Raw genomic sequence first — 27,904 nt, forward strand, 5'->3', positions numbered from 1 at the left:
GATTTAAATTCACATGAAACCTAGTCTTCCAGAATAAGCTGTGGGTGGCAAGATTGGCTTAAGGCAGCAGCTGACAAAAATGCTGGGTAAAATATTCTGATCTCTAGATAGGGGCTTTGTATAAAATTTATCTTAAAATTTGTTGAACTTCACAAGGGAGAGTAATTGGGATGAGGAGATAAACGTGTCCGTGTTAGGACATGCACAGTAAATACTAATCTTAGGTACTGGAGTTTTTGACTCCTAGAAAAAATGTTGCTTGGTTCAAGAATGTAGAGTTGACTGCACTAAACTGGTTTTTGGCTGGTAGTGACATGGACTCTCAAGGAAATTGTATAATAATAATACCACCACCACCACCAACTATAATGTTTTGAATGAATATAATCACATCCAATAAAAGGAGTAGAAAAAGTAGTTGTGATAAATAAAATAGGTAGAAAAAAGTAAATAGATGTGTGGCTTCTTTTCGCCTTCTCCTAAGGCTCGCCACTAAGTGTGGAGACAAATGGAGGGTCACCTACTAGGAATTTATTATATTTCTGTGCCTTCCTCTTAGTTTACTGGGCTCCACCCCCTACCAGAGGTCTGCGTCTCCATTTTAATTTTTCCTGAGAACCTGGCTACTCCCTCTTGGGGTATTAACACGCAGGATAAGTACAGAGCTTCGCAGCTACACGTGTATGACTCCATTTAAATACTTTTCACTCTGGTAGGTAAGTCCCATCCTACAGATGGGGAAAACTGAGCCTCAGAAAGGAAAATGGCTTCCTCAAAGTCACACAGCAGAGGCTGGGGCTAGAACCTAGTTCTTGCGACTCCAACTTCAGAATAGGTCCTGCCAGGATAGGTGCAGGCCACATACTCTTGACTCAAGTTTCAGTATCAGGAGTTAGATATAACTCTATCAATTAATTAGGAAAAATAACTTGCTATACATAAATTGCTAACGATTGTTACACAATTGTGATTCAGTATTAGCCTGACAGGTGGGAGGAAAACCACTTTGTTGGAGTGGCTCTGTGTTTTGTATATGATAGTAGGGGAGGGGTGGGTGATTCATTTATTCCACTCAACAAATATCTATGTAATGTCTACTATGTGCCAGGCTGTTTCATGCATTGGGAAACATAACTGAACTAAAAGACCAAAATCCCTGCCTTCTAAATGCTAGGAAGGGGAGATGGATGATAAAGATGTTAAAACTGTAATAAGCACTGTACTCGTGACAGAGCTGGTGATGATGTGAGAATAAAGGCCATTTACTTTCTGCAAAAATTCAGTGTACCAAACCCCACATTCTCTCGGTGATATTTAGAGTTTATTGCCATACACTCATAGTAATTGTTAAAAGTACCTCTATTTTTTTAAATTCTTATAAAAAATTGAATCCGAAATTCTCTAGCTCCTACGCATCTCCTGTTTCCCCCATTACCACAATTTTTTATAAGAGATTTGTTAATATATGATTTTTTAAGTAATATAAGAAATCAAGAAAGATCACAACCTGGTAGTCTGTGGGCCAAATCTGGCTCGTAAATGAGTTTTCATTAACCTATATTTTAATTTTTTTAATTTTTAATTTTTAAAAGTTATTTTTAATTTTTAAAATTTAATTGTAATTTTAATTAAAAATTTAATTTTTAATTTTAAAAATTAATTGTAACAACTAAACACCACAAATAACCCCCCCAAATCCAGATTTCTAGCTTTTCTTGAGTAATTGAAAGATCTGACTATCCTGGGCCTGAATGTTTTGCATGTAAGCAGTTGGCCGGAGCAGAGTGGCAGGATCCCATAGAGATGGGACATACGTACCTGTCTGCCTCACCACGGTCCTCACCTGCCCTGCATCAATCATTCTAATTTTCTGCCGATTCCATAACGACATGTGAATTTGTCTCCCCTGAAGAGGAGAATGTATAAATATATTTTTAAATCATGGAAGGGTTCAAATGAGACAAAATATTCAAGTGAGGCATGAGAAGTTTCATGTAGAGTAACAGGAGATTAAAAAATATTAGGGACCACTTAACCTTTGATAATGCTCTGCTAATCGGGTTCAGGAAAAGTTGGTTATGAATGTCAAACGGTTTAGCGAGACCAAAGGCCTTACATTCCCGTTACCGGTTACCCTCGGGCTTGAGAAAATGTGGTGGTGTTCTTTCCTCCTGCTGTTGCAGTGATTCACTCAACTTTTTCTTGGTAGGTCAGTCCCCCTGGGGTTCTCTGTTTGCCCGTGCTGAACATACCAAGAACTGAATTCAACTACTTCACTGAGACAAGGTTTATTTTAGAAGAGCTGAATATCTCTGAATCATTCCATATATTCCGAGATGAAATTAATCTGCATCAGCTAAATGATGAAGGGAAGCTATCTATAACGCTTGTTGGCAGCAACGTGCTGGCAAGGTAAGGCTTAATGTGAGGCTCTGGGGGGAGGTTGATCTTTTAATGAAGGCTCTTCTGGGCAAAGTGGTACCTTGTTCAGGATTTTTGTGGTTTAGGGAGATGTGTTAAAGGCAGAGGACATTCAGAGGAAGGGGAATAATTTTTCTTCTCTTATGGCAAAATTTGGACTATGCCAATCCTCCATTTTTACTTTTGCATTTCAAATATGACATCTTTGAGTGGAAAGTTCTTGTAAAATTGACCATAATTTTAAACCATTCCAAACAGTTTCCTATAGCAATGCAACAGTCCTATGTATTGATGCTGAAAATGTGTAATGAAAATGGAAATTAAACACTAAATAAAACTGAAAAGGTCTTAAGAAAGAAATCTCAGTAGTGAAATGGAACTTTATGTGGATGGGCTATGAACGTCATTTGATCACTAGCTCATCATTCATAGCATTTTATACTATAAGAGTAGGATGGATTTTTGAAAGTTCATGTAGTTTGAACTCCTTATCTTATGGACAAGAAACCTGCAACCCAGTGTTGCAAATGACTTACCCAAGGTACCACGTGAAGTTAGCACAAGAGTTTGGATTAGAACTTGAGTCTTCTGCCTCCTTCACTAAGTACTTAAGAGTTGTTATCTGGTGCAGGAATCTAAAGGTACATAAAGAGGCATAAGACAAATTCTCTGCCTTCAAGGGCCTTACAACCCAACACAAAGATGCCCTTCGATAAGCTCTCTAGTGCTACTGAATGAAGAGTCACAGATAAACATCTCAGTAGTTTGAGGCGATGGTTTTTTTTTTGCATGCTTTGCTGATATGCTAATTGTTGATGACATTAACCAGCGGACATTGACTTTAGTATACATGAAATAAAAACTTGTACAAGGATCTAATTTTTTACTTAACCTTTTTTAGGAAGCATGTTTAGATATGAGCACATTATAATGTCAGTCATGCAGTTCAATCAGTTATAAGGAATATGAAAGGAATCTGCCTGTGTGGGGCTGTTTTTATCCTCATGGTGTTTGAAACACACAAAATTCTTTTGAATAACATTTATCCATCAATTGTTGACAACTGACTGAGAGTTTTTGGCAGGTTATTTGACTGACTTAAATTATCAGTGTTCAGGATGATAACGTGCTGAATTAAATTTATGTGTTAACTTTTTCAAACCAACAAATGCAAGTAGATATGGAAAAAGACAATGCAAGAAGCCAAAGGAGTGAATTGTGACACATGTGTGTCAATCAAAATCTTAGGAAGAGTTTTGCTACCAATTGAAATTGAAAAATTTGTGCTGGTTTTGAGATAAAGTTGTGAACTCTGGCTTTGAGATTGTTTATCAAACAGAATACTTTTCAAAAATAGAGATCTCCATTTCCTTCATTGCCACTCATTTGCTTTTGACAGATAAAAAGAATACAGTTAGTTTTATCCATATTTTCTTCCTGCCTTTGATAAAGCCAACTCTATCCTACATATAAAGAATGTTGGTGGAAGTACATAAGCCAGTAGTATTTTTTCTCCAGCACTGTGACTGGATGTGCAAGCTTTGAAACCAGATTGTCAGAGTTTAAATACAAGCTAGTCTACATGCAAACTTTGTGACCTTGGACAAATTTCTTAACCTCTTCATGCCTCAGTTTCCCCATTTGTAACATGGGAATTTTTCTAGAACCCAGTTCATAGGGTCATTTTATAGTATAAAACCGGACAATACTCTGCAAGTATTTATAATAATGTGTCTAACCTGTGGTGGAAGCTCAATAATTGTTAGCTGTTACTATTAGTTTCCAACAGCAAAACAAGAGATAGAAGTGCTCAGGTGTGAAGGTCTTCTAAGACTCTTAGGGAAGTGATTAGTTGAAATGAAATGTGAAAACATGTAGAATAAGTTTCTCCTCTTCTGAGTCATGTGAGTCATATTTTTGGTTATTGAGAGGAGGTCATTTGTGGGGAGCAGAGATTAAATAAGTCCAAAAAGTGAGAAAACATGCCATATCTCTTTCTCTTTTTCTCCTCCATTTGCTTAACAGTGAGGACAAAATTTTAGAATCAGCAGTCGTCAAAGTCATTAATCCGCTTGAGCAGAGTGATGGTGGGCTTGAGTTCCGAGAGTCTTCCTCCTCCCTCGTGGTGAAAGAGATACTCCAGGAGGCTCCTGAGCTCATCACGGAGCAGCTGGCTCATCTCCTCAGAGGTGAGAGACGACTCTTTCTATTAAATACTGGAAGGCTTAATGGAGTGTCTCACAACTTGCTCACGCAGAAAGAGTGCGATCCATTCTTGGGTTAACAATCCCTTTAAAGACCACAGGAAGCTTCATCAGAGAGGCAGGGAGTAAAGAGTTTGTTAAAGAGTAGCATTATACTGAATATTAAAAATGTGCATTTAAAAATAGGCGTGAAGGATCTTTGCTGTTTCACTAGACAAGAATTTTAAATGGAACTGCTGCACCTCTGTTGGGGAGCTGGAAGAGCTCCTCTGGCCGTCTGACAGCTTCCGGAGATGCTTCTTACCCCACAACAGCGTGAATATGGGCCAGAATTCCATGTTCCTGTATCAAAATATCTCCAGATACCGACACATGCTTGGTTTATTTAGTACTGTTTGGATGGCAAAATTTGTACCTTTCATTTTGGTGATATTGTGTCAGGACTTTTATAGTCAAATTGTCACCTCCTTTGTCCTTCATCTTGTAACGTATTCTATCTTCACTCAGCCTGCTTTAAGCGCTGGGGTCCAGAGCACATTGTCATCAATTATTCTCCAGATCTCTCTTTCATCTCTCTTAGTGGAGCTCACTGTTTCCAAAAGTGGTTTCCAAGCTTTTTTTTTCTTTCAACACTGTATCTTGAACATGGTAGACCTAGGTTTTTCTCTGAAGGATTTAACCCAGAAAAGTGAAAGACAATGGTTAACAGGCTGAGAGAATTAAAACAGGAAGAAGAAGACCAAGAGTGTGTTGACTCAATTCCTTGAAGGACTGTTTCCTTCACTTCCTCTGTCTCTACCATAATTTGGAGGGAAAAGATCCACAAGTGATATAGTTCCTATAAATTTTTAGAACTAATGGCACTGGTAAACCTGTTTTAAATATTTTTCTGGCTATGGACATCTTTAAAAACACTCTTTGGGAAACTACGCCTTCAACTAAGCTCAGTAAGCACAATCATTGATCTTTGTGACAGAGCAGAAGGAAAATAAAGGTAATTGGGGATCCCAGCCAAGAGGGAAGTTGTTTAACAGTGCAAATATGTGGTGCAGGCGAACACTAGAGAATATTCTGTTTAAATATCTTGCAAACCACAAGTTCGGTTTATTGTTCAAAAAATACATGTGTTGTTTAGTAGAAAAGAAATGTTGTCAATGAATAGCTTGTCATCATGGTTTTCTGTAAATAGTAAAATCATATCAAAGGGTAACACATTGCTACAAAGATATGATTTTGTTGTTGTTTGATGATGATGGTGATGATGGTGATGATGATGACATTCAGACTCAGGGAATTATAAGGGATGCAGACCTTTTTATTAGTTACCTTGATTTTGGTCTTCAGAGCTACCAAAAATTAGAGCTATGGGAAAGGACCTTGGTTTTTCTTATCATCAGAGATTTTTCATAAGGTTTGGATTGAAGTGGCATTAGGAAGTGAGCAGGACATCACTTCCTGGTCACTTGGAAATTGGAATGTGAGAGGATGGAGTGCCTCCATCTGTGAAGACTGTCAATACAGATACTGTCATGAGAGACAGAGTCACTGAAGCCTGGGAGGTAGAAAACATGAGTGGCTTCTTATAGTGGAAAGAGGGCTCTGGAGACCTTTGGTCAAAGTGTGCATGTGTGTGTATGTATGTATATGTATGTGGAGGGGAGGTGGAACATCACTGGATAGTTTTGCCAAGAGGGAACTAAAGAATGGTGATCCAAGGAGTTGGATTCTGAAGAGGTAACTCAAGGTACAGAGTAAGAAGGGCAATGAGCCAATTTTTAAAAGCTTCAGTCTTTAGTAAATATAAGAAAAGAATCAAGTCGAACTTTACTCTAACTAAACTTGAATTTAGATTTTGTAGTTTTCCAATCATGTGTTAACACCAAGCATAAAGGGAGGTTTTTTATGTACCTGTAAATAATTTTAGCATTCTTTATTTTCATAATGTGAGTAGTTCTCTTTCTAAAGGGTTTTCTCTATAAACAGCTATGATCTTATTTTGTATTTTGGGGTGCTCGAAATGATCATTAATTTGACACACATTTCTAGAACGTATTTATGTGTTCTCCTAGGTCTTGAAGGAATGCAAAATTTCTATGCATGCCTTTGCCATAAAGAATTTTGAAAAATGTGTTTCCAGATGTCATGAGACTAAATATTTATGGCTGAAACTTGGAAGAGTCTTTAAAAGCATCATAATTAGACCTCTATGGAGGATATATTATTATAAACTTTCTGCCAAAAACATTTGAATTTACTACAAACTAAGTACTTAATCAGTTGATTGTTCTGTGCCTTTTATTCTCATGGTCATATCCTAAAATACGTCATGGTGAGGCACATTGGTGTGCTGTAAATGGATTTCAAGTGGGCCAAGATATTGATCTCCTCGGTCCTTGGAGAGGACCCCAAGTATGCCACTTAGCCCGGTATGCTGAAAAAAATTATAATTTTCAAAGTGTTCCTTAATGTGCAAAAGATTGGGCCTACTCTTACTTAGTCTTGCTTTTTAGCTCCTTCTTCTCTGTTCAACTTCTAAGTATTGCAATGCCCTAGACTTTGTCCTGGGACATTTTTTCTGTCTACAGCATCCTTACGTGACTTCATTTAGTTTTGAGATTTTAAAAATAATACACAGGCTGTGACTCCCTTTGCCTCCAACCGTGACCTCTCTTTAGAATTCTGGGTTCACATCTAGTGCCCATATGAGAGCTTCACATGCGTGTCTAATTAGCACCGCCACCTTAACATGGCTGTAATGGAACGCTGTCATTCCCCACACCTCCAAACCTGCTTTTATCCCAGTTTTCCCATATCAATAGAAGGCACTGCCAGCCACCCAATGACTGAAACCACAATCAAGGAGTTATACTTGATTCTTTCCTTTACTTTTCCTCCCACATTGATCCATCAGCAAGTCCTGCTGACTCTACATCTGGAACATAACCTGAATCCATCCACTTTTCCCATGATCTCTACTAGTAATCCAATCCATGCCGCCATCGTGTCTCTCTTTGACTGATGCAATAGCTGCCTGACTCTTGCCCTATTTCCTCCATAAAATCTGTTGTCTAGGAAGTAGTCAGAATTACCTTTTAAAAATGTAAATCAGGTCATGTCAGTCTGCTCTATAAAACCCATCGTACGTGGAATCCAAGCGCCCCACCCTTACCATCCACAGCACCATCTCCCCCCACACCTACTCTGACATCATCTCATGCTATGTCCCTTTTTCCTGTGTGTGTTCTAGGGACAGGGGCCTTTCAGTCCTTCAGATATGCCAAGCTCTTTTCACTCTTGAGGATTCATGTAAGCTGCCTCCTCCTTCTGGAATGCTAGTTTCTATCTAGCTATTTTCCTTTCTATCTGTCACTCGTCTCCTCCTCCCTCTTGCTTCCTCACTCTAGAATGTAAGCTTCGTGAGAAAAGAGACCTCACGTGGTCAGTTCACTGCTCCGCTGTTGTGTCTCTGGTGCCTGGAACAGGACCTGCCACGTAGTAGACTCTCAATAAACACGGTCATAAAATGAATTTTGCGAGATTGTTTATAGACTTTATATTTTTATGACTAAATTGATCTAGTTAGTGCTGCTATATTTTAATGTTCTTTGCATTCTAGCCTGTCCCTCCAGTATTCTTAATGTCTAGACTTTGAACATTGTTCCTTCCAATAATAAATCTTTTCTTTTTACTTTTAGAAATCCTAGTAGAATTTTTGTTATTTTGCAAATATTTGTTTTTATTTTCATCTTTTGGTTGTCATTATATATATAATATGTATGATACATATATATATACACTATATATATAATTTTAACTCTTTCATGGAGTATAATGCATGTACAGAAAAGAATAAAAAACATGAATATAATAATGAAAATATACAGCTCAGTGAATTATCACAAAAGAAATATCTTTTTAACAATTATCCACGCAAAGAAATAGAACAAGATGGCCTCTTTGTGCCCCTTCCTATTACTACTCAGTCCATCCCTAACTAAAGGTAACTAGTATTCTCATTTTTATGGCACACACTGCCTCACTTTTCTTTATAGTTTTACCACCCCTGCATGTACCCCAATTGTTTTGCCTGTTTTGCATATTATATAAATGAAATCATATGGTATGCACTCTCACTGTTATTAGATCTCTATGTTAGTATTAAATGTAGCATCTATTTGCATAGGTCAGTTATCTATCTATCATCTATCTACCTATTATTTATTTATTTTATTATTTATATCCTTCCTTCTTCCATAGAATATTTGAAATGGCTTATAAAAATGCATGCAAATATAATAAAAAAGTAAAAAGTGTCCGAGTCAGGAAAAATAAAAACCTGTGGAGAAAGGAATAAAATCAAGATAGAATAAAAAAATTGAAGGAGTAAAAATAGTATTCAATTTGAAGCTTTGGATATGAGCTTCCTGGAGCCAATGAAAAAATAGAAATGTAATTAATTGTAATATTTATAGTATTACTAAGACAAACACATATACCAGTTCCTCCTTTAAAAAACATTTAAGATTGAAGTATTTTTTGTATGCATCAGTCTTCTTGAAAAGACACCTGATAATGTCAAGACATCCTGCGGCATATGTGTTAGTGGTTTATATAGGAACCAGGCACTGCGTCAGATACTTCTCACTCTTCAATTAATTGGTGTATGGGGAGTGTTTTAATTAACTTCACTTGTAGTCTAGTAACCTTATTTTTTGTTCCAAATTTTTCTACACATGCTATTTTTCTCTAAATACAGGAAATAAATATTTAAATTCAATCATATTGGAATCTTTAGTCTTATACTTAACTGCTGTAGATACATATCAAAATGTTTGCATTATGGGATAATATTATATTCAAATATTGGGGTAGAACCCGATTCTTAGGGATGTTGTTAAAAGACCATTTATATACCAGTTAGAAGTAGGTATTGCATTGCCAGAGTAGAAATAACCTGCTGTGTTTCTCTAATAATCGCCCCTGTCGCTGTACTGTCTGGGCCCTGGCAGGACACTTATGGATAAATGTCAACAGGTAACTCATTCATGGCCCATGTGTATTTGGGCTTTGTAGGGGATTTAACAAAGTCAACATAATTTGCATTTTCTTAAGTTAATACTTCTTACAGTAGCTAGGTCTTGCTTTTGTCTTTTAGTAGGACAGGCCTCAAACTTAGAAACTTCAAGAAACAAATCATTAGCGTCACTTTCATCTGGAAAGGCACAGATTTACTTACATAGATTACTTTCTAATTATTTGTGTAAGAATTTATTTGTCTAAGAAGTGAGTGTGCTCACTCAGATGAGATCATACCTGACCCTGAGTTCTGGAAATGTATCTTTTCACTTCTTCCTTCCCCTCCCATCCCTGTGTTTGCTATTGGGGTTCTTCTTTTTCCTTTGTTTTCTTTCTCCTTCCTGCTTTTCCTCTTCATCTCCTTCTCCTCTTCCTACTCTTCTCCCTCCTGCTACCTGCTTCTAAGATCTTGTTATCATTTTCAAACAGGCTGTAACCTGACTGGCCCACCTGGAAGTCACACTATACAGTCATGGTGGCCTAAAGTTGGTGTTTGGTTATGCCCTGAGCTTGTGCCAAAAGCAAACAATCAAAGATCTGCCAGACTCTTCAACCTGCGTTCTTTTATTTCCCCAGAGAAGTGTATTGGAGGACTATTGTCAAATTTAAGGTCCATTAAATGGCTGAATCATCGCATTGGGGGTTTGTGTGTGCAAACGTGTATTTGTGTGTGTGTGTGTGTGTGTGTGTGTTTCCAGGAACCAGATGGCAATGATGAGATTGCAGCCACTGATTACCAAGCATGTTTTAATCAAGACCACACTTTACTCGAAAGGCCTTTCACGTTTATTTGTATAAGGCCTTGACAGAGCTGCAATATGAGCAGTGAAACAAATAACAGCAACTGTTCTTAGCTTAGGACGTGGAAAAGCTATGCTCTAGGTTTTTAAGAAACAAATTCTCTCCTTTCTATTGGTACTTCCATTTGAGCTTTAATAAAGAATAGTTGCTTGCTATTTTAGTAGCCTGGATTAACAGCTTCAAAAAGATCCTTTTAAGGAGGTCAAATAGGAAGGGAACAGATCCAAGTTTTTTCCTTTTTTTTTCCCCCTCTCTTGCCCAAAGAGTGAATCATCCATCTCCCGAAATGGTTACAAAGTCCAAAGGGAATTACATCGATGTTTTGCTTAGCAAGAGGGAAGGCCTGTGCCGGGGGTAGGGGAAGAAATTATTCTTTTCTGATAGAAAACCAGAACAATTCCTCAACCTCAGAGTGTTAATTAATTCTTCTGCCATACAAAGATCAGCTTTATTCTTAGATTCAGACATTTTAAATTTATAAGATTATTAAATACTTGAATAAGATGCTTCTTTTTTTATCACTTTTCAGACAAAAGTGTGAGCTAAGTTGTATTTTCTTTCTTTTCTCCTTCCTTCTTTCCCCCTCCCTCCCTCTCTCTATTATTCATTCTTTAATTTTTTTGTTTCAGTATGAAAAAAAAATCATTCCCAGGTGTAACAAGAAAAGAGATTTAAATCCCTTCTTTCCTGCTAAGAATTTATCATGCAGAATATGCCTTTACTGTGGTGAATGTTCTCCCCAAACAACTTCTGACTTCATTAAATCATGTTTAATATTAATGCACTGCAATTGCTTCTGGTGAGAGGTCCTTCACTTCTCCATTCTTTTGAACAAAGAATATTGTGGCTGATTTTTTTCTAATGGAATGAAATGTTTGTTACTAGTTTATTATAATTGCTTTCTTGTTGCTTGTTGTTAAACCCCCTGGCCTGTGAATAGCTGGGACACTTCTGGGTACATGTGTATGGATCTAAGTATTTTTTAGTTCTGCAGACTTTGCTGGAAGTTAAGTGAATGCTTACACCAGAAACAGGTTTGATTTTGCTAAGAGGTGCCTTTGTCTGCTGTATATCCTGATACTGATATTTAACTAATTATGTAGCTAAATGGGTCTCTAATGTGAAGTAAAAAAATTTGCTATAGATGAGTCCCCTGGATAAAGTTGGATCATAGCCTTTCTTCTGCGGTAAAAATAACTCAGAATATGGTGAGCATCTTTTTGAGTTATTTTGTCCGATTTACATGAGTTCGTCATCTCCTTTCTAATTGTCAAATTAGATTGTAAAACTTGATTATAAACCAGTATCAGAAGTCTCTCTTTATTGAATTATTCTGTAGGACTCTGTTTAGTGCAATATCTGTTAGATTAATTTCTGAATACTGCCTTTGTATTTCATGTGTTTTAAAATTAAGATCCCCAAATCAAAGAAATTGGATTCTTGGTTTCTCTGTAAGCCAGGCATATTTTTGTGAAATTTATCCTTAAGTATCCTATATTTTGATGCTACTATAGTTTTTTTTTTTCTTAAATTGGATTTTCTAATTGTGGTTGTTTATAGAAACACAGGAGATTTTGTATCGTTAACCTAATATCCAGCAACCTTGCTAAATTTACTTACTATTTCCAGCCGTTTGTAGATTCTTTGAGTTTTTTACTTACACAAACATACCATCAATGAGGAAAGACGGTTTTTATTCCTTCCTTTCCTTTACTTATACCTTTTACTTCTTTTGCTGCCTTATTGCTGGCTAGGATTCACACTGCAGTGTTGGATAGAAACAGTAAGAGCATCGTCCTTGTGTCATTCTGAATTTGAGGTGGAAGGCTTTTAATACTTCACAATTAAATACGTTTGCTTTCTTTATTTGGTTTTTATAAATGCCCTTCATCAAATTAAGGAAGTTGTCTTCTATTTCTACTTGGCTGAGATTTTATATAATGATTAAATCTTTGATTTTATCAAGTAGTTTTACTACTTGATATCTATTGATGTGATCATATGATTTTTCTCTTTTATTCTATTAATATGGTGAATTGTATTGATTGATTTTTGAATGTTAATTTGTCTTTTAATTCCTAGGAAATTCCTACTTGGTGACTACACAGTATCCTACTGTATATTGCTAATTTGATTTGAGATTAGTTAAAAAAAATTTATTTTGCACTCGTGTTTATGAAAAAGAGTCACCTCTAATTCTTCTTTCTTGTAATATCCCTATTGGATATTGATATCAAAATTATGCTGGATTCAGACATTAAGTTGGGAAATGTTTTCTCTTTCCATTCTTTGGAAGAATTTGTGTAAAATTAATAAGTTTCTTTCTTAAATGTTTGGAACTATTGATATTAAACTATGGACTTCTTTTTAAATAGATAAAAACCATCCAGATTTTTAATTTCTTTTCCTGCCAGGTTTGGCAAGTTGAGTTTTTCCAGAAGTGTCCACTTCCTCTGAATTTTAAAATCTGTTAAAGTAAAATTGTTCTTATCTTTTAATGTCAGTAGAATCTATAGTATGTCACTGTTTCATTCCTAACATCGGTAAACTATGCCTTCTCTCAGTCTTCTCTCTCTTTTTTCTTGAGCAATTTTCAAAACTATATTAGTCTTTTCAAGGACTCGATGTTTTGTTTCATGAATTTTCTCTGTATGTGTTTGTTTTCTATGTCTTTAAGTATTGCTCTAATTCTTGATTATATCTTTCCTTCTACATTTTTTAGTTGAATTTGCTGGGTTTTTTTAAACATCTTATGCTTTTGAAGATATAAAATTTCCTCAGAGCAGGGCTTTAGCTGCATCCTGCAAGTTTAAATGTCATATTTTTATTATCATACAATTAACATATATTCTAATTTATATTGTTATTTTGTCTTTTACCATGGGTTACTTAAAAGTACATTATTTAATTTTCAAACATTTGGGAATTTTCTAGTTTTATTTTGTTATTGATTTTCAGACTATTTTCATGGTGGCCACAGAATATAACTCTGTGATTGAAATCCTTTGAAATTTGTTAAGACTTGATTTATGCCTCAACAGATGTCAATTTTGGAAAATGTTTCGGTTGCACTAGAAAAGAAAGTATAGTCTGCCGTTGTTGGTAACAATGTTCAATGTATGTCAGTTAGTCAAGTTCGTTACTCATGTTACTCAAACATTCTACATCTCTACAGGTGTTTTTCCTACTCATTTTGAGAGTTGCTGAGAGAGAGGTGTTAACATTTCCCACTGTGACTGTATATTTATCTCTTCATCCAGTTTTGTCAATTTTTGCTTTATATATTTAGAAGCAATGTTATTAGTGCATACAAATTTAGGATTAATATATCTTCCTGAGGGTTGTCCCTTTAGTAATAAAGAAATATTTATCTTAATCTCAAGTACAGTCATGTGCTGAATAATAACATCTGGCTCAACAGCAGACCTCATGTATGCTGGTGGTCCCAAAGATTAGTGCCGTAGAGCCTAGGTGTGCAGTAAGCTATACCACCTGGGTTTGTTTAAGTATACTCTATGATGTTTGCACAATGATGAAATGGACTAGTGACACATTTTTCAGAGTGTATCCCGATCCTTAAGTGATGCATGACTCTAATTCTTCTTGTCTTATAGTCTACTTTGTCTGATATTAGTATATTACACCAATGTTACATCTTTTTCTATACTTTTACTTTCAATCTTTTAATATCATTATATTTACTATGTACTACTGTAAATAGTATATTGCTATTGTAGTTTTTAAAATTCAGTTTGATAATTTTTGTCTTTTTATTGAAATACTTTGTCTCTTTACATTTTTTTATTGTGATAAAAAACATGTAACATTAAATTTACCATCTTAAACATTTTTTTTTTTTGTGAGGAAGACTAGCCCTGAGCTAACATCCGATGCCAATCCTCCCCTTTTTTTCTTGAGGAAGAGTGGCCCTGAGCTAACATCCGTGCCCATCTTCCTCTACTTTATATGGGATGCCACCACAGCGTGGCTTACCAAGCAGTGTGTTGGTGCGCGCCCGGGATCTGAACCTGCAAACCCCGGGCTGCTGAAGCAGAGCACGCGCACTTAACCGCTTGCACCACCAGGCTGGCCCCCACCATCTTAAATTTTTTTTTTTTAATAATTTTATTTATCTATTTTTTCCCCCAAAGCCCCAGTAGATAGTTGTATGTCATAGCTGCACATCCTTCTAGTTGCTGTACGTGGGACGCTGCCTCATCATGGCCAGAGAAGCCGTGCGTCAGTGCGCGCCCTGGCTCCGAACCCGGGCCACCAGTAGCGGAGCGTGCGCACTTAACCACTAAGCCACGGGCCGGTCCCATCTTAAACATTTTTAAGTGTATAGTTCAGTAGTAAGTATATTCACATTGTTATACAACAGATCCCTAGAACATTTTTATCTTGCAACACTGAAACTCTATACCTACTGAACACGAATTGCCTCTTTACGTTGATGTAATCTCTCTTACATTTGGGTTTAAATTTGTCATTTTACTATTTGTTATCTACTTGTTTTACGTTTTCCCCTTTTCCTCTCATTTCTTTACTGCTGTTATACGAAATAGGTATTTTTGCTATTACGTGTCCCCCTGTTAGCTTGTTATGAATTCTTTAAAAGAAAATTCTTTTAGTGGTTACAACAGAGATTACAACAAACAATTAAAATCTCATATAAATTGATATTTTAACCACTTACCTGACAATCTAAGAACCTTAGAACAATTTATCTCTACTTAGTCCCTTCTGCAATTTGTAACCATTGAAAGGTATTTTAATTAAGCGTATGTGTTAAACTCCATAAGATATTATAATTGTTTTATACACTGAATATTGATTTGTTTTTACCCTCATATTTACACTCTCCAATGTTCTTTCTTTCCTTCCTGCATTTCTTTGCTTCCCTCTATAATAATTTTTCTCTGCCTTTACTGTTTATTTTAGTATGGGTCTTCTGGTGACAAATACTACCAGTTTATTTTTCTGGAAATGTCTTTATTTTGCCTTCATTTTTTCATATGTTTTCACTCCGTATAGAATTCTCAATGGGCAAGTATTTTACATCAGCACTTTGAAGATATAATTCCATTGTTTTCTGACTTTCATCACTTAAATGAGGTCAGATCTCCGTTTTATTGTAGTTCCTTTGACAGTGATATGTCTTTTTTCTCTGATTGATTTAAATTATTTTTTCTCTGTCATTTTTATCAGTTTTACTGTCATGTTTTACAAGGTGTTTTTCTTTGCATTTGCCCTGATTTGGGTTCATAGTTTATCTCAAGTGTTAAAGTAATATCTTTCATTAATTATGAAACGTGATTGGCCATTGCCTTTTCAAATATTGCTTCAGCCCCATTCTCTCTCCTCTCCTGGGGAGCCTCTATTACATATATAGGTTAGACATTTTCTTCACGTCCCCTATGTCTTGTGCTGATGTCTATATTTTTCATCCCTTTTTCCCTCCATGCTTCTGTATGGATATTTTCTTCTGACATATTTTCCAGTTCACTAATCTTTTCCTCAGTGTGTCTAATCTGTTTTTATTTATTTATTTTTTTTATTTTTTTAAATTTTTTGTTTATTGCAGTAACATTGGTTTATAACATTGTATAAATTTCAGGTGTACATCATTATACTTCTATTTCTGCATAGATTACATCACGTTCACCACCCAAATACTAATTACAACCCATCACCACACACATGTGCCGAATTATCCCTTTCACCCTCCTCCCTCCCCGCTTCCCTTCTGGTAACCACCAATCCAATCTCTGTCTCTATGTGTTTGTTTATTGTTGTTATTATCTACTACTTAATGAAGGAAATCATACGGTATTTGACCTTATCCCTCTGACTTATTTCACTTTGCATAATACCCTCAATGTCCATCCATGTTGTCACAAATGGCTGGATTTCATCATTTCTTATGGCTGAATAGTATTCCATTGTGTATAGATACCACAGCTTCTTTATCCATTCGTCCCTTGATGGGCACTTAGGTTGCTTCCAAGTCTTGGCTCTTGTGAATAACGCTGCAATGAACACAGGGGTGCATGTATCTTTACGCATTGGTGTTTTGAAGTTCTTTGGATAAATACCCAACAGTGGAATAGCTGGATCATATGGTAGTTCTATCCTTGATTTTTTGAGAAATCTCCATACTGTTTTCCATAGTGGCTGCACCAGTTTGCACTCCCACCAGCAGTGTATGAGAGTCCCCTTCTCTCCACATCCTCTCCAACACATGTTGTTTCCTGTCTTATTAATTATAGCCATTCTGACGGGCATGAGGTGATATCTCAATGTAGTTTTGATTTGCATTTCCCTGATAGTTAATGATTTTGAACATCTTTTCATGTGTCTGTTGGCCATCTGTATATCTTCTTTAGAGAAATATCTGTTCAGGTCTTTTGCCCATTTTTTAATTGGGGTGGTAGTTTTTTCGTTGTTGAGATGCATGAGTTCTTTATATATTTTGGAGATTAACCCTTTATCAGATGTATGGTTTGCAAATATCTTCTCCCAATTGTTAGGTTGTCTTTTTGTTTTGTTGATGGTTTCCTTTGCTGTGCAGAAGCTTTTTAGTTTGATGTAGTCCCATTTGTTTATTTTTTCTATTGTTTCTCTTGCCCGGTCAGACATGGTGCTTGAAAATATGTTGCTAAGACCGATGTCAATGAGTGTACTGCCTATGTTTTCTTCTAGAAGTTTCATAGTTTCAGGTCTTACATTCAAGACTTTAATCCATTTGCAGTTAATTTTTGTGTATGGTGTAAGGTAAGGGTCTACTTTCATTTTTTTGCATGGGGCTATCCAGTTTTCCCAACACCATTTGTTGAAGAGACTTTCTTTTCTCCATTGTATGTTCTTGGCTCCTTTGTCAAAGATTAGCTGTCCATAGATGTGTGGGTTTATTTCTGGGCTTTCGATTCTATTCCATTGATCTGTGTGTCTGTTTTTGTGCCAGTACCATGCTGTTTTGGTTACTATAGCTTTGTACTATATTTTGAAATCAGGGAGTGTGATACCTCCAGCTTTGTTCTTTTTTCTCAGGATTCCTTTAGCTATTCGGGGTCTTTTGTTGTTCCATATAAATTTTAGGATTCTTTGTTCTATTTCTGTGAAAAATGTTGTTGAAACTTTGATAGGGATTGCATTGAATCTATAGATTGCTTTAGGAAGTATGGACATCTTTACTATGTTAATTCTTCCAATCCAAGATCACGGAATATCTTTCCATTTCCTTGTGTCTTCTTCAATTTCTTTCAGCAATGTTTTATAGTTTTCCGTGTACAGCTCTTTCACCTCTTTGGTTAAGTTTATTCCTAGGTATTTTACTCTTTTTGTTGCAATTGTAAATGGGATGATATTCTTAATTTCTCTTTCTGCTACTTCGTTGTTAGTGTACAGAAATGCAACTGATTTTTGTATGTTGATTTTGTATCCTGCAACTTTACCATATTCATTTATTACTTCTAAAAGTTTTCTGGTGGAATCTTTAGGGTTTTCTATATATAAAATCATGTCATCTGCATATAGTGACAGTTTCACTTCTTCCTTTCCAATTTGGATCCCTTTTACTTCTTTCTCTTGCTTGATTGCTCTGGCTAGGACTTCTAGTGCTATGTTAAATAGGAGTGGTGAGAGTGGGCATCCTTGTCTGGTTCCTGTTCTTAGAGGGATAGGTTTCAGTTTTTCACCATTGAGGATGATATAAGCTGTGGGTTTCTCATATATGGCCTTTGTTATGTTGAGGTGCTTTCCTTCTATACCCATTTTATTCAGAGTTTTTATCATAAATGGATGCTGTATCTTGTCAAATGCTTTCTCTGCATCTATTGAGATGATCATGTGATTTTTATTCTCCATTTTATTAATGTGGTGTATCACGTTGATTGATTTGTGAATGTTGAACCATCCCTGCATCCCTGGAATAAATCCCACTTGATCATGGTGTATAATCTTTTTAACGTATTGTTGTATGCGATTTGCTAGTATTTTGTTGGGAATTTTTGCATCGTTGTTCATCAGTGATATTGGCCTGTAATTTTCTTTTTTTGTGTGTTGTCCTTGTCTGCTTTTGGTATCAGGGTAATGTTGGCTTCGTAGAATGAGTTAGGGAACTTCCACCCCTCCTTAATTTTTTGGAAGAGTTTGAGAAGGATAGGTATTGAGTCTTCTTTGAATGTTTGGTAGAATTCACCAGGGAAGCCATCTGGTCCTGGACTTTTCTTTTTGGGGAGGTTTTTGACTACTATTTCGATCTCCTTACTGGTGATTGGTCTATTCAAATTCTCTACTTCTTCTTGATCCAGTTTTGGAAGGTTATATGATTCTAAGAATTTATGCATTTCTTCCAGATTGTCGAATTAGTTGGCATATAGCTTTTCATGGTATTGTCTTATAATCTTTTGTATTTCTGAGGTGTCTGTTGTAATTTCTCCTCTTTCATTTCTGATTTTACTTATTTGTGCCTTTTCTCTTTTTTTCTTGGTGAGTCTAGATAAAGGTTTGTCAATTTTGTTGATCTTTTCAAAGAACAAGCTCTTGGTTTTATTAATTTTTTCTATTGTTTTTTGGTCTCTATTTCATTTATTTCTGCTCTGATTTTTATTATTTCCCTTCTTCTACTGATTTTGGGCTTTGTTTGTTCTTCTTTTTCCAGTTCCTTTAGATGCATTGTTAGATTGTTTATTTGAGATTTTTCTTGTTTGTTGAGATAGGCCTGTATTGCTATAAACTTCCCTCTTAGAACCGCTTTTGCTGTATCCCATAAATTCTGGCATGTTGTATTTTCATTTTCATTTGTCTCCAGGTATTTTTTGATTTCTTCTTTGATTTCTTTGTTGACCCAGTCGTTGTTCAGTAGCATTTTGTTTAATCTCCACGTATTTGTGGCTTTTCTGATTTTCTTCCTATAGTTGATTTCTAGTTTCATACCGTTGTGGTCAGAAAAGATGCTTGGTATTATTTCAATCTTCTTAAATTTATGGAGACTTGTTTTGTGGCCTAATATGTGATGAATCCTGGAGAATGTTCCATGTGCATTTGAAAAGAACGTGTATTCTTTGGTTTTTGGATGGAATGCTCTGTATATATCTACTAGGTCCATCTGTTCTAGTGTGTCATTTAAGGCCAATGTTTCCTTATTGATCTTCTGTTTGGATGATCTGTCCGTTGGTGTAAGTGGAGTGTTAAAGTCCCCTACTATTATTGTGTTACTGTCTATTTCTCTTTTTATGTCTGTTAATAATTGCTTTATATATTTAGGTGCACCTTCATTGGGTGCGTACATATTTACAAGTGTTATATCCTCTTGTTGGATTGTTCCCTTGATCATTATGTAATGCTCTTCTTTGTCTCTTTTTACAGTTTTTGTTTTAAAGTCTATTTTGTCTGATGTGAGTACTGCTACCCCAGCTTTCTTTTCATTGCCATTTGCGTGGAGTATCTTTTTCCATCCCTTCACTTTCAGTTTGTGAGTGTCTTTAGGTCTGAAATGTGTCTCTTGTATGCAGCATATATATGGGTCTTGTTTTTTTATCCAGTCAGCCACCCTATGCCTTTTAATTGGAGCATTTAGTCCATTGACGTTTAAAGTAGCTATTGATAAGTATGTACTTACTGCCATTTTTTAACTATTTTTTCTTCTTCTTCTTTTTTCTTTTTTCTCAGTGTTTTACTAGTCCTTCTCTGTTCCTTTCTTCTTCTATACAGAATTGATGGTCTCTTTAGTTTGAGCTCTGTCTGAAAGCTCTACTCTTTAACTCCCCTCCTCCCTCCTTTTATGTTTTTGATATTATATCTAACCTCTTTTTTGTGCATTTGTATCCATTACCCTCTTATCATGGAAATAAAAAATTTTTCCTATTTGTGGTCTTCTCTTTTCCCCTTAAATCAGTCCCTTTAACATTTCTTGTAGCACTGGTTTCTTGGTGACAAATTCCTTTAATTTTTGCTTGTCTGGGAAATTTTTGATCTCCTCTTCCATTTTGAATGATAACCTTGCTGGGTAGAGTATTCTTGGCTGTAAGTTTTTTCCTTTTAGCACTTTAAATATATCATGCCACTCTCTTCTAGCCTGTAAGGTTTCTGCTGAGAAGTCAGCTGATAGCCTTATGGGGTTTCCTTTGTATGTAACTTGACTTTCTCTTGCGGCTTTTAGGATTCTCTCTTTATCTTTAATTCTGGACATTTTGATTATGATGTGTCTTGGTGTGGGCCTCTTTGGGTTTATCTTGTTTGGGGCTCTCTGTGCTTCCTGTACCTGGATGTCTGTTTCCTTTCTTAGGTTAGGGAAGTTTTCATCTATTATTTCTTGAAATAGATTCTCTGCCCCTTTGTCTCGCTCTTCTCCTTCTGGGACACCTATAACGTGGATGTTAGTGCACTTGATGTTGTCCCAGAGGTCCCTTAGACTGTCCTCACTCTTTTTAATTCTTTTCTCTTTTACCTGTTCAGCTTGGGTAATTTCTTCTAGTCTTTCGTCCAGCTCGCAGATCCGTTCTTCTGTATCCTCTGCTCTGCTTTTGAGTCCCTCTAGTGAATTTCTCATTTCCAGTATTGTATTCTTCATTTCTCATTGGTTCTTTTTTATATCTTCCATTTCTTTGTTGACATTCTCACTGAGTTCATCTATTCTTCTCCTCAGATCAGTGAGCATCCTTAATACTCTTAGTTTGAACTCTCTGTCGGGTAGGTTGCTCGTTTCTGTTTCACTTAATTCCTTTTCTGGGGTTTTGTCCTGTTCCCTTATTTGGAATGTATTCCTTTGCCTCCTCATTTTGCCTCTTTCCCTGTGCTTGTGTCTACGTATTAGGTAGGTCAGCTACGTCTCCTGCTCTTGGATAGGTGACCTTATGTAAGTGATGCCTTAGGGGGCCTGCAGTGTGCTTCCTTCAGTTCTCAATGTTCCAGGGGTGACCCCTATGTGGGCTACGTGTGTCCTTCTGTTGTGGCCTGTTTTCTTTCCCTGTAGGTGCCCAGGGAGGCCAAGTTATGCTCCTGGCCAGCTGTTATAAGGCTCAGCTGTTTGTAGTTGTTGTGGACCCTTCAGTCTCTTTATCAAGTGTGGGGCGCCTCAGCACAGTTGCCTGCAAGTTCTAATACCACATTTGTGTTGCAGTATTTCTTTTAAGTGAGTAGGCCCCCAGCGTGGTAGGTTGTTAGGCTCAGGGCCTAACGATTGCTATAAGCCTCCAGCCTTTAGGTCTCTTGTCAGCTCTCTGAGGATTGCAGCTGGGTGGGGCTGGCCTCAGGCATGGGAGCACCCAATTGTTTCAGGCTTGGAAGGTGGGGCAAACCCCCTATGCGGGTCTTTGAGAAGCACAAGTCTTCTGCAGCTGACAAGCCCTGCCGTCCACAGGTCCGCACACACAGTCAACACAGTCCTGCCCTGTGTGCACGCCCCAACCTCCCAAAGTGGACCCAGTCTCTCCACAGCGGGAGCCCCACACACTCCACCACCGCCCCATACTCTCCACCCGCTCCTTGTGCACGCCCTGCCCCACTGAAGTCGGCTCAGTTGCCAGGCTGTAGAGAATCCAGTGACCAATCTCTGCAGGCCCACAAGTTGCCTGAGGGCTTATTGTTGTTTGGAGCCAGTGTCTAGGGTGGGCTGCCTGCCCTGGCTGAGCTGGATTAAATCGGTGCTCTAGCGGGTGGGGCAGACCTGGGCTAGCAGGCCTCAGGGAGAACTCCAATGGCGTCTGTGTCAGCACGCCCACATCAGGCCACAACAATGGCCGCCGCCAATGTCCCAGTCCCTGCAGAGGTCTCACCTCTCACCGAGATGCACTCAGGGCCTATTAGGTGAGTTTCACCAAAGCACTGTGCACCTTTCTTTCTGGTGATTTTAGGTTGCTTTTTGAAACGGGTGAGTTTGCGCATGGGCCCTTTAAGAACTGGTTTTAATTTCTTTGTGAACCAGCTTTTCTGGGGGTACTCCCCAATGTTTTAGTAGCAGGCAAAGTCAGATATTATGCCACTTGTCTCGATTGTGCTGGGTCCACAAAATGCCCACAGCGGGGGCACTCCCCTGCTCGGGGCCCCGCACCTCCAGGGAGGGCTGCGTACCTTTGGGCTGCTCCCCGGCGGCGTGAGGCGCTGCGGCTTGTGAAGGCGGCGTTTTTCCTTTCCAGAAGGGAGTTTCTGCCTCTTCTACCTCACTTAGGATTGTGCTTTGTTGCAGGAGTTCCTCTTATCCAGTTTTCAGTTCTGTCTCAGGGGTAGTTTTTCCACGAGTAGTTGTAAATTGGCTGTGTCTGCGGGAGGAGGTGAGTTCAGAGTCTGCCTATGCCGCCATCTTGACTTCGACCTCCTCTAATCTGTTTTTAAACACATTTTTGAGTTTTTAAAATTCAGTTGTTAAATTTACAGTTTTAAAATTTCATTTGAATAATTTCATTTATAGATTCTAATTCTCTAGTGTAATTTTCCAGCTGATTCTTTTAAATTCCCTCTGGAGATTTTTTTCTCTGAAGTTTCCAGTTATTTGGTCATATTTCCTTTATGCCTGGTAATTTTTTATTGATTACTGAATATTGTATATGAAAAATTTAGAGATGATGAAGGTATGGATGATGAAAACCTTTTGCTCTAGACAGGATTTATTGTCGCACCTCAAAGGCAGTTGGAAGAGTGTCAGATAAACTTTAATCTATTTTGTGTTTGAGCTGATTCAAATCAGGATTTCTGTCTTCATGAAGACTAATCTATTTTTGCTTCACCCTTCTTCTATGGCAGGGGTTGTCAAACTTTTTCTGCATAGGGTCAGAAAGTAAATATTTTAGGTTTTTCAGGTCTCCAGTCTCTGTTGCAACTACTCCATCTTGTCATTATAGCACAAAAGCATCCATAAATAATATGTAAATTAATGAGTGTGGTTGTGTTCTAATAAAACTTTATTTATAAAAACAGGCGGTGGGCCAGATTTGCCCTGCAGACCATAGTTTTCTAACCTCCCTTGGAGGATGTAGTGCTTCAGGAGTCCTGTCTCAAAACCTGGGTTATTTAACCGACTCCTTCTCTGTGGAGAGCCCTAAACTCCAATTTTTGTCTTCCTACCACTGTGAAAGTACTGTTAGATCTAATAACCTTCTCAGATCACTGGCTACAACTTAAGAATTAGCAAATACCCTTAGGGCAAAAGCAACACCAAATGTTGGGTTCATCTCTGTGCACTTACTTTGTCTCCAGATTTTAGCTTCTAAGATAGTTACTTGGGTAACTCTTTGATGCCTTCACACATTTTTTTTCGTATTTTTTTTTAGCTTTTCTCCTTATTCTTGGGACAAGTAGTCTATCAGATCCAGAAGCATATGGGGATCTTTTTTGAAATTCAGATTCACCACTGCCTCAACAAAGAGTGAAAAAATCATCTTTATATTTTGGATTTTATGTCAGAAATTGTCAGACCACAGAGTGTACTCAGAATCCAGTGGGCTACCCCCACCTTTAAATGATCATTTGTCTTGAATCTGTCCAATTATCTGCGTGCTGACTGCTCCTTCCTTAGTTCTAATCTAAAACAGCCTTCTAATCCTCCTGATATGCGTTGTCTAGTTCATTCTCTACATGGCAGGCAGGGTGATTCTTATAAAACATGGATTTGAGAATGTTACCTTCCCTGCTTAAAACTCTTTAATGATGCCCCATTTCCCTTAGAATATAAAAGATAAACTTCAAGATAGCTTGTAAGGCCCTTCATGACCTGGCCCCTGCTTATCTCTCTAACCTAATTTTTCAACATTTTTTCCTGAAAACCATACTATTTAGCTCAAATTAATTGCTTTTCAACTCTCCCTCTCCCACCTCAGTGCCTTTTCACATGATCCAGCTGGGTCATAATCTCCCTCTTACCTTGCCTTTGCCTTAAGTCCCTCGTTATTGTTCAAGTCTCAGCTTTGGTTAGCTCTATCTAGGAAACCTTTTCTGACTCCTAAATTCTGGCCTAGATTCAGAGTACTGTGTATTTCCCCAGTGATATTTATTGTACCCTTTATACTGAAAAATTGTATGTTTGCTGATTTGTAGCCCCTAAACTACTATGAGCTTCAAGGGGCAAGGCTATCTCTATTCCAGTCTTGAATCATAATAGGTTCTCAATAGTTGTTTGTTGAAGAAATGAATGAATGAAATGCTGTAAATATATTTGTCATTATTTACTTTTCATTATGATGCTTACATTCATTGATTCTCAGTATAATCTTATAAGCTAGGAAAGCAGTATTATTTCTGTTTTAAAAATGGGCAAAGGGGAATAGAGAGGCCAGTTAACTTGCTTGGGGTTTTAGGATATTTAATGGTGAGTGTGATCTAATCTCTAGGTTCTGCAGGTCTCAGGATAGATGTCAAGATTGTGTACCACAGTTTTACCTCACTCACTATTTCACTTCTCCTTTTACATTCTTGCTTCTTTCTTTCTTTATTTTCCTTCCCCCGTGACTATCATTAAGGCCACATTGAAAGCTAGAGAGATGGTGTCACTTTGATTAATCAATAGGTTTGGGGATTTTTAGAGAGTTTAATCATTCATCCTTAAGCAAAACTTCTCTTTCCCCCATGACTCCACCCTAGTCTGGGCTCAGGCTGCAGAGGAAGGAGATGTGACAGGTGGCCACTCCTCCCTTTCAAGGTGAGATTATGCATAGAAGTGCCAGGAGTATGTGAGAGGTTGGTCATTCATATTGACAAATTACTTTGTAATCGAAACCTGTGATTGAGATCCAGCTTGTGAATCCTTATAATTAGATAATAGTAAATAACTTCAAAATTGTGTACGGTGTTTGGAAGATGGGGAATGGATTTGAGGTTCACCACCTTGTCAGATTCCTTTGCTGCTGACAGTGGGACTATGTAATCATTTAATTGTTAAAATGAGGAAGTTTGTATGTGAAATTGGTAACGTGATGAGTGGGAACAGTCTTTTCTGCAGTCTGTTAAAGGGAATATTAAAGGGAAATATTAAATGGTATTTAATGTTTTTAAGTAGTTTACCATTAACTTCTATTCTGAAATCACTTGAAACCAGCATATATCATTTTTGTGTGTTTGTGTGGGGTGAGGGAAAGCTACACATTTTGTTTCTTTATCCATAAACTCTGTGCCAGAGTGTGCCGTAGTCAGTTGAGTTGTAGAAATTAATACCTGGAGAATAATGAGGCAGAGCAGACAGTATCTGAAAAGTTTTCTAAAAATTGCCTCTTAAATGCTCACACGCGGAGGCCTCTGGTCCAGGCAAGAAACTGGAAGTGGAAGCGTAGACTGAGAGGCCAGAAAACCTTGATTTTCCTGGTCCCTGTCCTGGCTTGGCTGCAAAGTTTAAGGCCATTTTTATTCGTCCCTTTCAGGTAGCATCCTTTTCAAGTGGATGACCATGGAATCCGAGAAGATCTCAGAGAAGCAGGAGGAAATTCTATCTATCCTGGAAGAAAAATTTCCCAGCTTGCCGCCAAGAAAGGAAATTATCAACGTCCTGCAGGAGACCCAATTCAGTGCTCAGGGTGAGTGACTCTGTCCCCAGCTCTGCTGCTGCTCCTAAGTAGGGCTGGTTTGTGGTGTGGAGTGTCACCAGGCCCCAGAAGGTGACGTTGAGTGTGCCTTCGCTTTCTTCCCTATTGTTTGTGCTTGTGGAAGATTTTCAGGCACCTGGAAGCAGGCAGCCTGTAGTGCAGCCTCTCCTCTGAGGCCTTTGTGTCTGATGAGTGGTTAATTCACGTGTCTAATGCGCACCCCAGATGCATCATTACATGAAATCCCTGTGCTAAGAGGGTTTTATTTTGAGAATGTGGCAGGAGCAACGTCAAGCACAATGGGATTTCACAAATCAATTAATTTTAGAAAAAAGTTAGAGAGAAGACAGCTAAGCAGATAAAATTATTCTCTAAGTCTAAGCTTTATGAAGACAGTGGATTTCCTGGATCAATTATTTTATAATAATAATAATAATAAATAGCTGTAATTCACTGAGTGCCTAATATATATAAGGTTCTTCTTTTTTTTTTTTTTTTGGTGAGGAGGATTGGCCCTGAGCTAACATGTGTTACCAATCTTCCTCTTTTTGCTTGAGGAAGATTGCCGCTGAGCTAACATCTCTACCAGTCTTCCTGTATTTTGTATGTGGGTTGCTGCCACAGGGTGGCTTGATGAATGGTGTGTAGGTCCGCGCCTGGGATCCAAACCTGCGAACCCCGCCAGGCTGCCAAAACAGAACATGCAAACCTAACCACTACGCCACCAGGCCAGCCCCTACAAAGTTCTGATGGTATAACTTTGCAGGGATTATTTTACTGAGTCGTCACGATAACCCTGAGAGTCAGGTGCTATTATTATGCCCAATTTTCAGGTGTGAACACTGAAGCACAGAAAAACATCTTGGCTTTCCCATCATCACACACACAGCTGGCAAATGGCCAGGACAGGATTTAAACCCAGACATTCTGTCTTCAAGGTGCATAGTTTTCTCCCTTAGTTTGGAATCCCCCAGTGGCAGAGCCTGAGGCAAAGCCGTTGATTTGGGAGGTAGTTCCAGGAAACACTGATGGAGGATGGAGTGCTTTATCAAGCAAGTTAGCTCTGTGGGAAGCCAGGCCAACATCCCACTAGGGAACTTGGGGAAAGGGTGTGAAATTACACCTCAGCATTATCCCACCCTAGGGGTGCAGTGGTATGCGGGAACTTGTTCATCCAAGCTCCAAGAGCTGATGGTTAAATTTTCAGCAATTTTGTGAGTTGGTTGATGTTGGGTTGGCAGCTTGAAATCAGTCATGGTGGAACTATTGACATCACAGAAATTGACAAACAGTACAAATCAGGGGTTGTGGCTGGTTGTTGAACGTTTACTAGCCAACCACTGGAATATTGAGGGCTGTTCAGGTCCAGGGGCTGTTAATTCCCCCAGAGTAGGCTCTGGTGGCCAGAGAAAGCCTTCAGGAAAAGAGATGCAGATGCCAGTGGTTGAGCATCATGCTGGGGCACACCGCACTGGTAATCTGAGGGAAATGTGGGTGGGGCAGTGACGTGCCTGCCACACCTTCAGTTACATGTGCATATGTGTGGATGTACGCGTATGTGTGTAGAGCTGCATGATCGTATGCATGTTGTCATTCATTTTCACAACTAGACCAAACTTTTAATTGGGTCACAATATATTCTATAAATCATTTCATGTTGCAATGTGATAGATGGCGGCCTTTCTATCTTTGAGTCAAGGAAAAATCTTTAGTACCTGTCTATTCCTCACACTGCTGTGATTGACAGACTTTTCTAAGTGGGAGGGCAAGAGAGTCTGGTGTCTTAACACACATCTGGGAAGGAGATTTGTGCTTTACTGGGCTTTATTATGGGTCTTCCTCTCAGCAGGTTAGGCCTAATCAGATGTAATAACCTAGGGTAAGAATTAAAGG

General features: G+C 37.9%; 1 protein-coding gene across 12 annotated transcripts in view; it reads left to right on the forward strand.

The window, feature by feature from the left end:
- PRUNE2 (prune homolog 2 with BCH domain) overlaps window positions 1-27,904 on the forward strand; it is a 350,844-nt gene that overhangs the window by 140,063 nt on the left and 182,877 nt on the right. For 11 of the 12 annotated variants that reach the window (XM_058565602.1, XM_058565604.1, XM_058565608.1 and 8 more), the window contains 3 exons: window positions 2,210-2,412; window positions 4,447-4,610; window positions 25,850-26,002. In XM_058565602.1, the coding sequence (XP_058421585.1) occupies window positions 2,210-2,412; window positions 4,447-4,610; window positions 25,850-26,002 (520 nt within the window). The remainder of the gene's footprint in view (window positions 1-2,209; window positions 2,413-4,446; window positions 4,611-25,849; window positions 26,003-27,904) is intronic. The other variant, XM_058565614.1, reaches the window with a different exon arrangement.

The sequence above is a fragment of the Diceros bicornis genome, chromosome 22, assembly GCF_020826845.1.
Source record: "Diceros bicornis minor isolate mBicDic1 chromosome 22, mDicBic1.mat.cur, whole genome shotgun sequence".
Classification (NCBI taxonomy): Eukaryota; Metazoa; Chordata; class Mammalia; order Perissodactyla; family Rhinocerotidae; genus Diceros; species Diceros bicornis.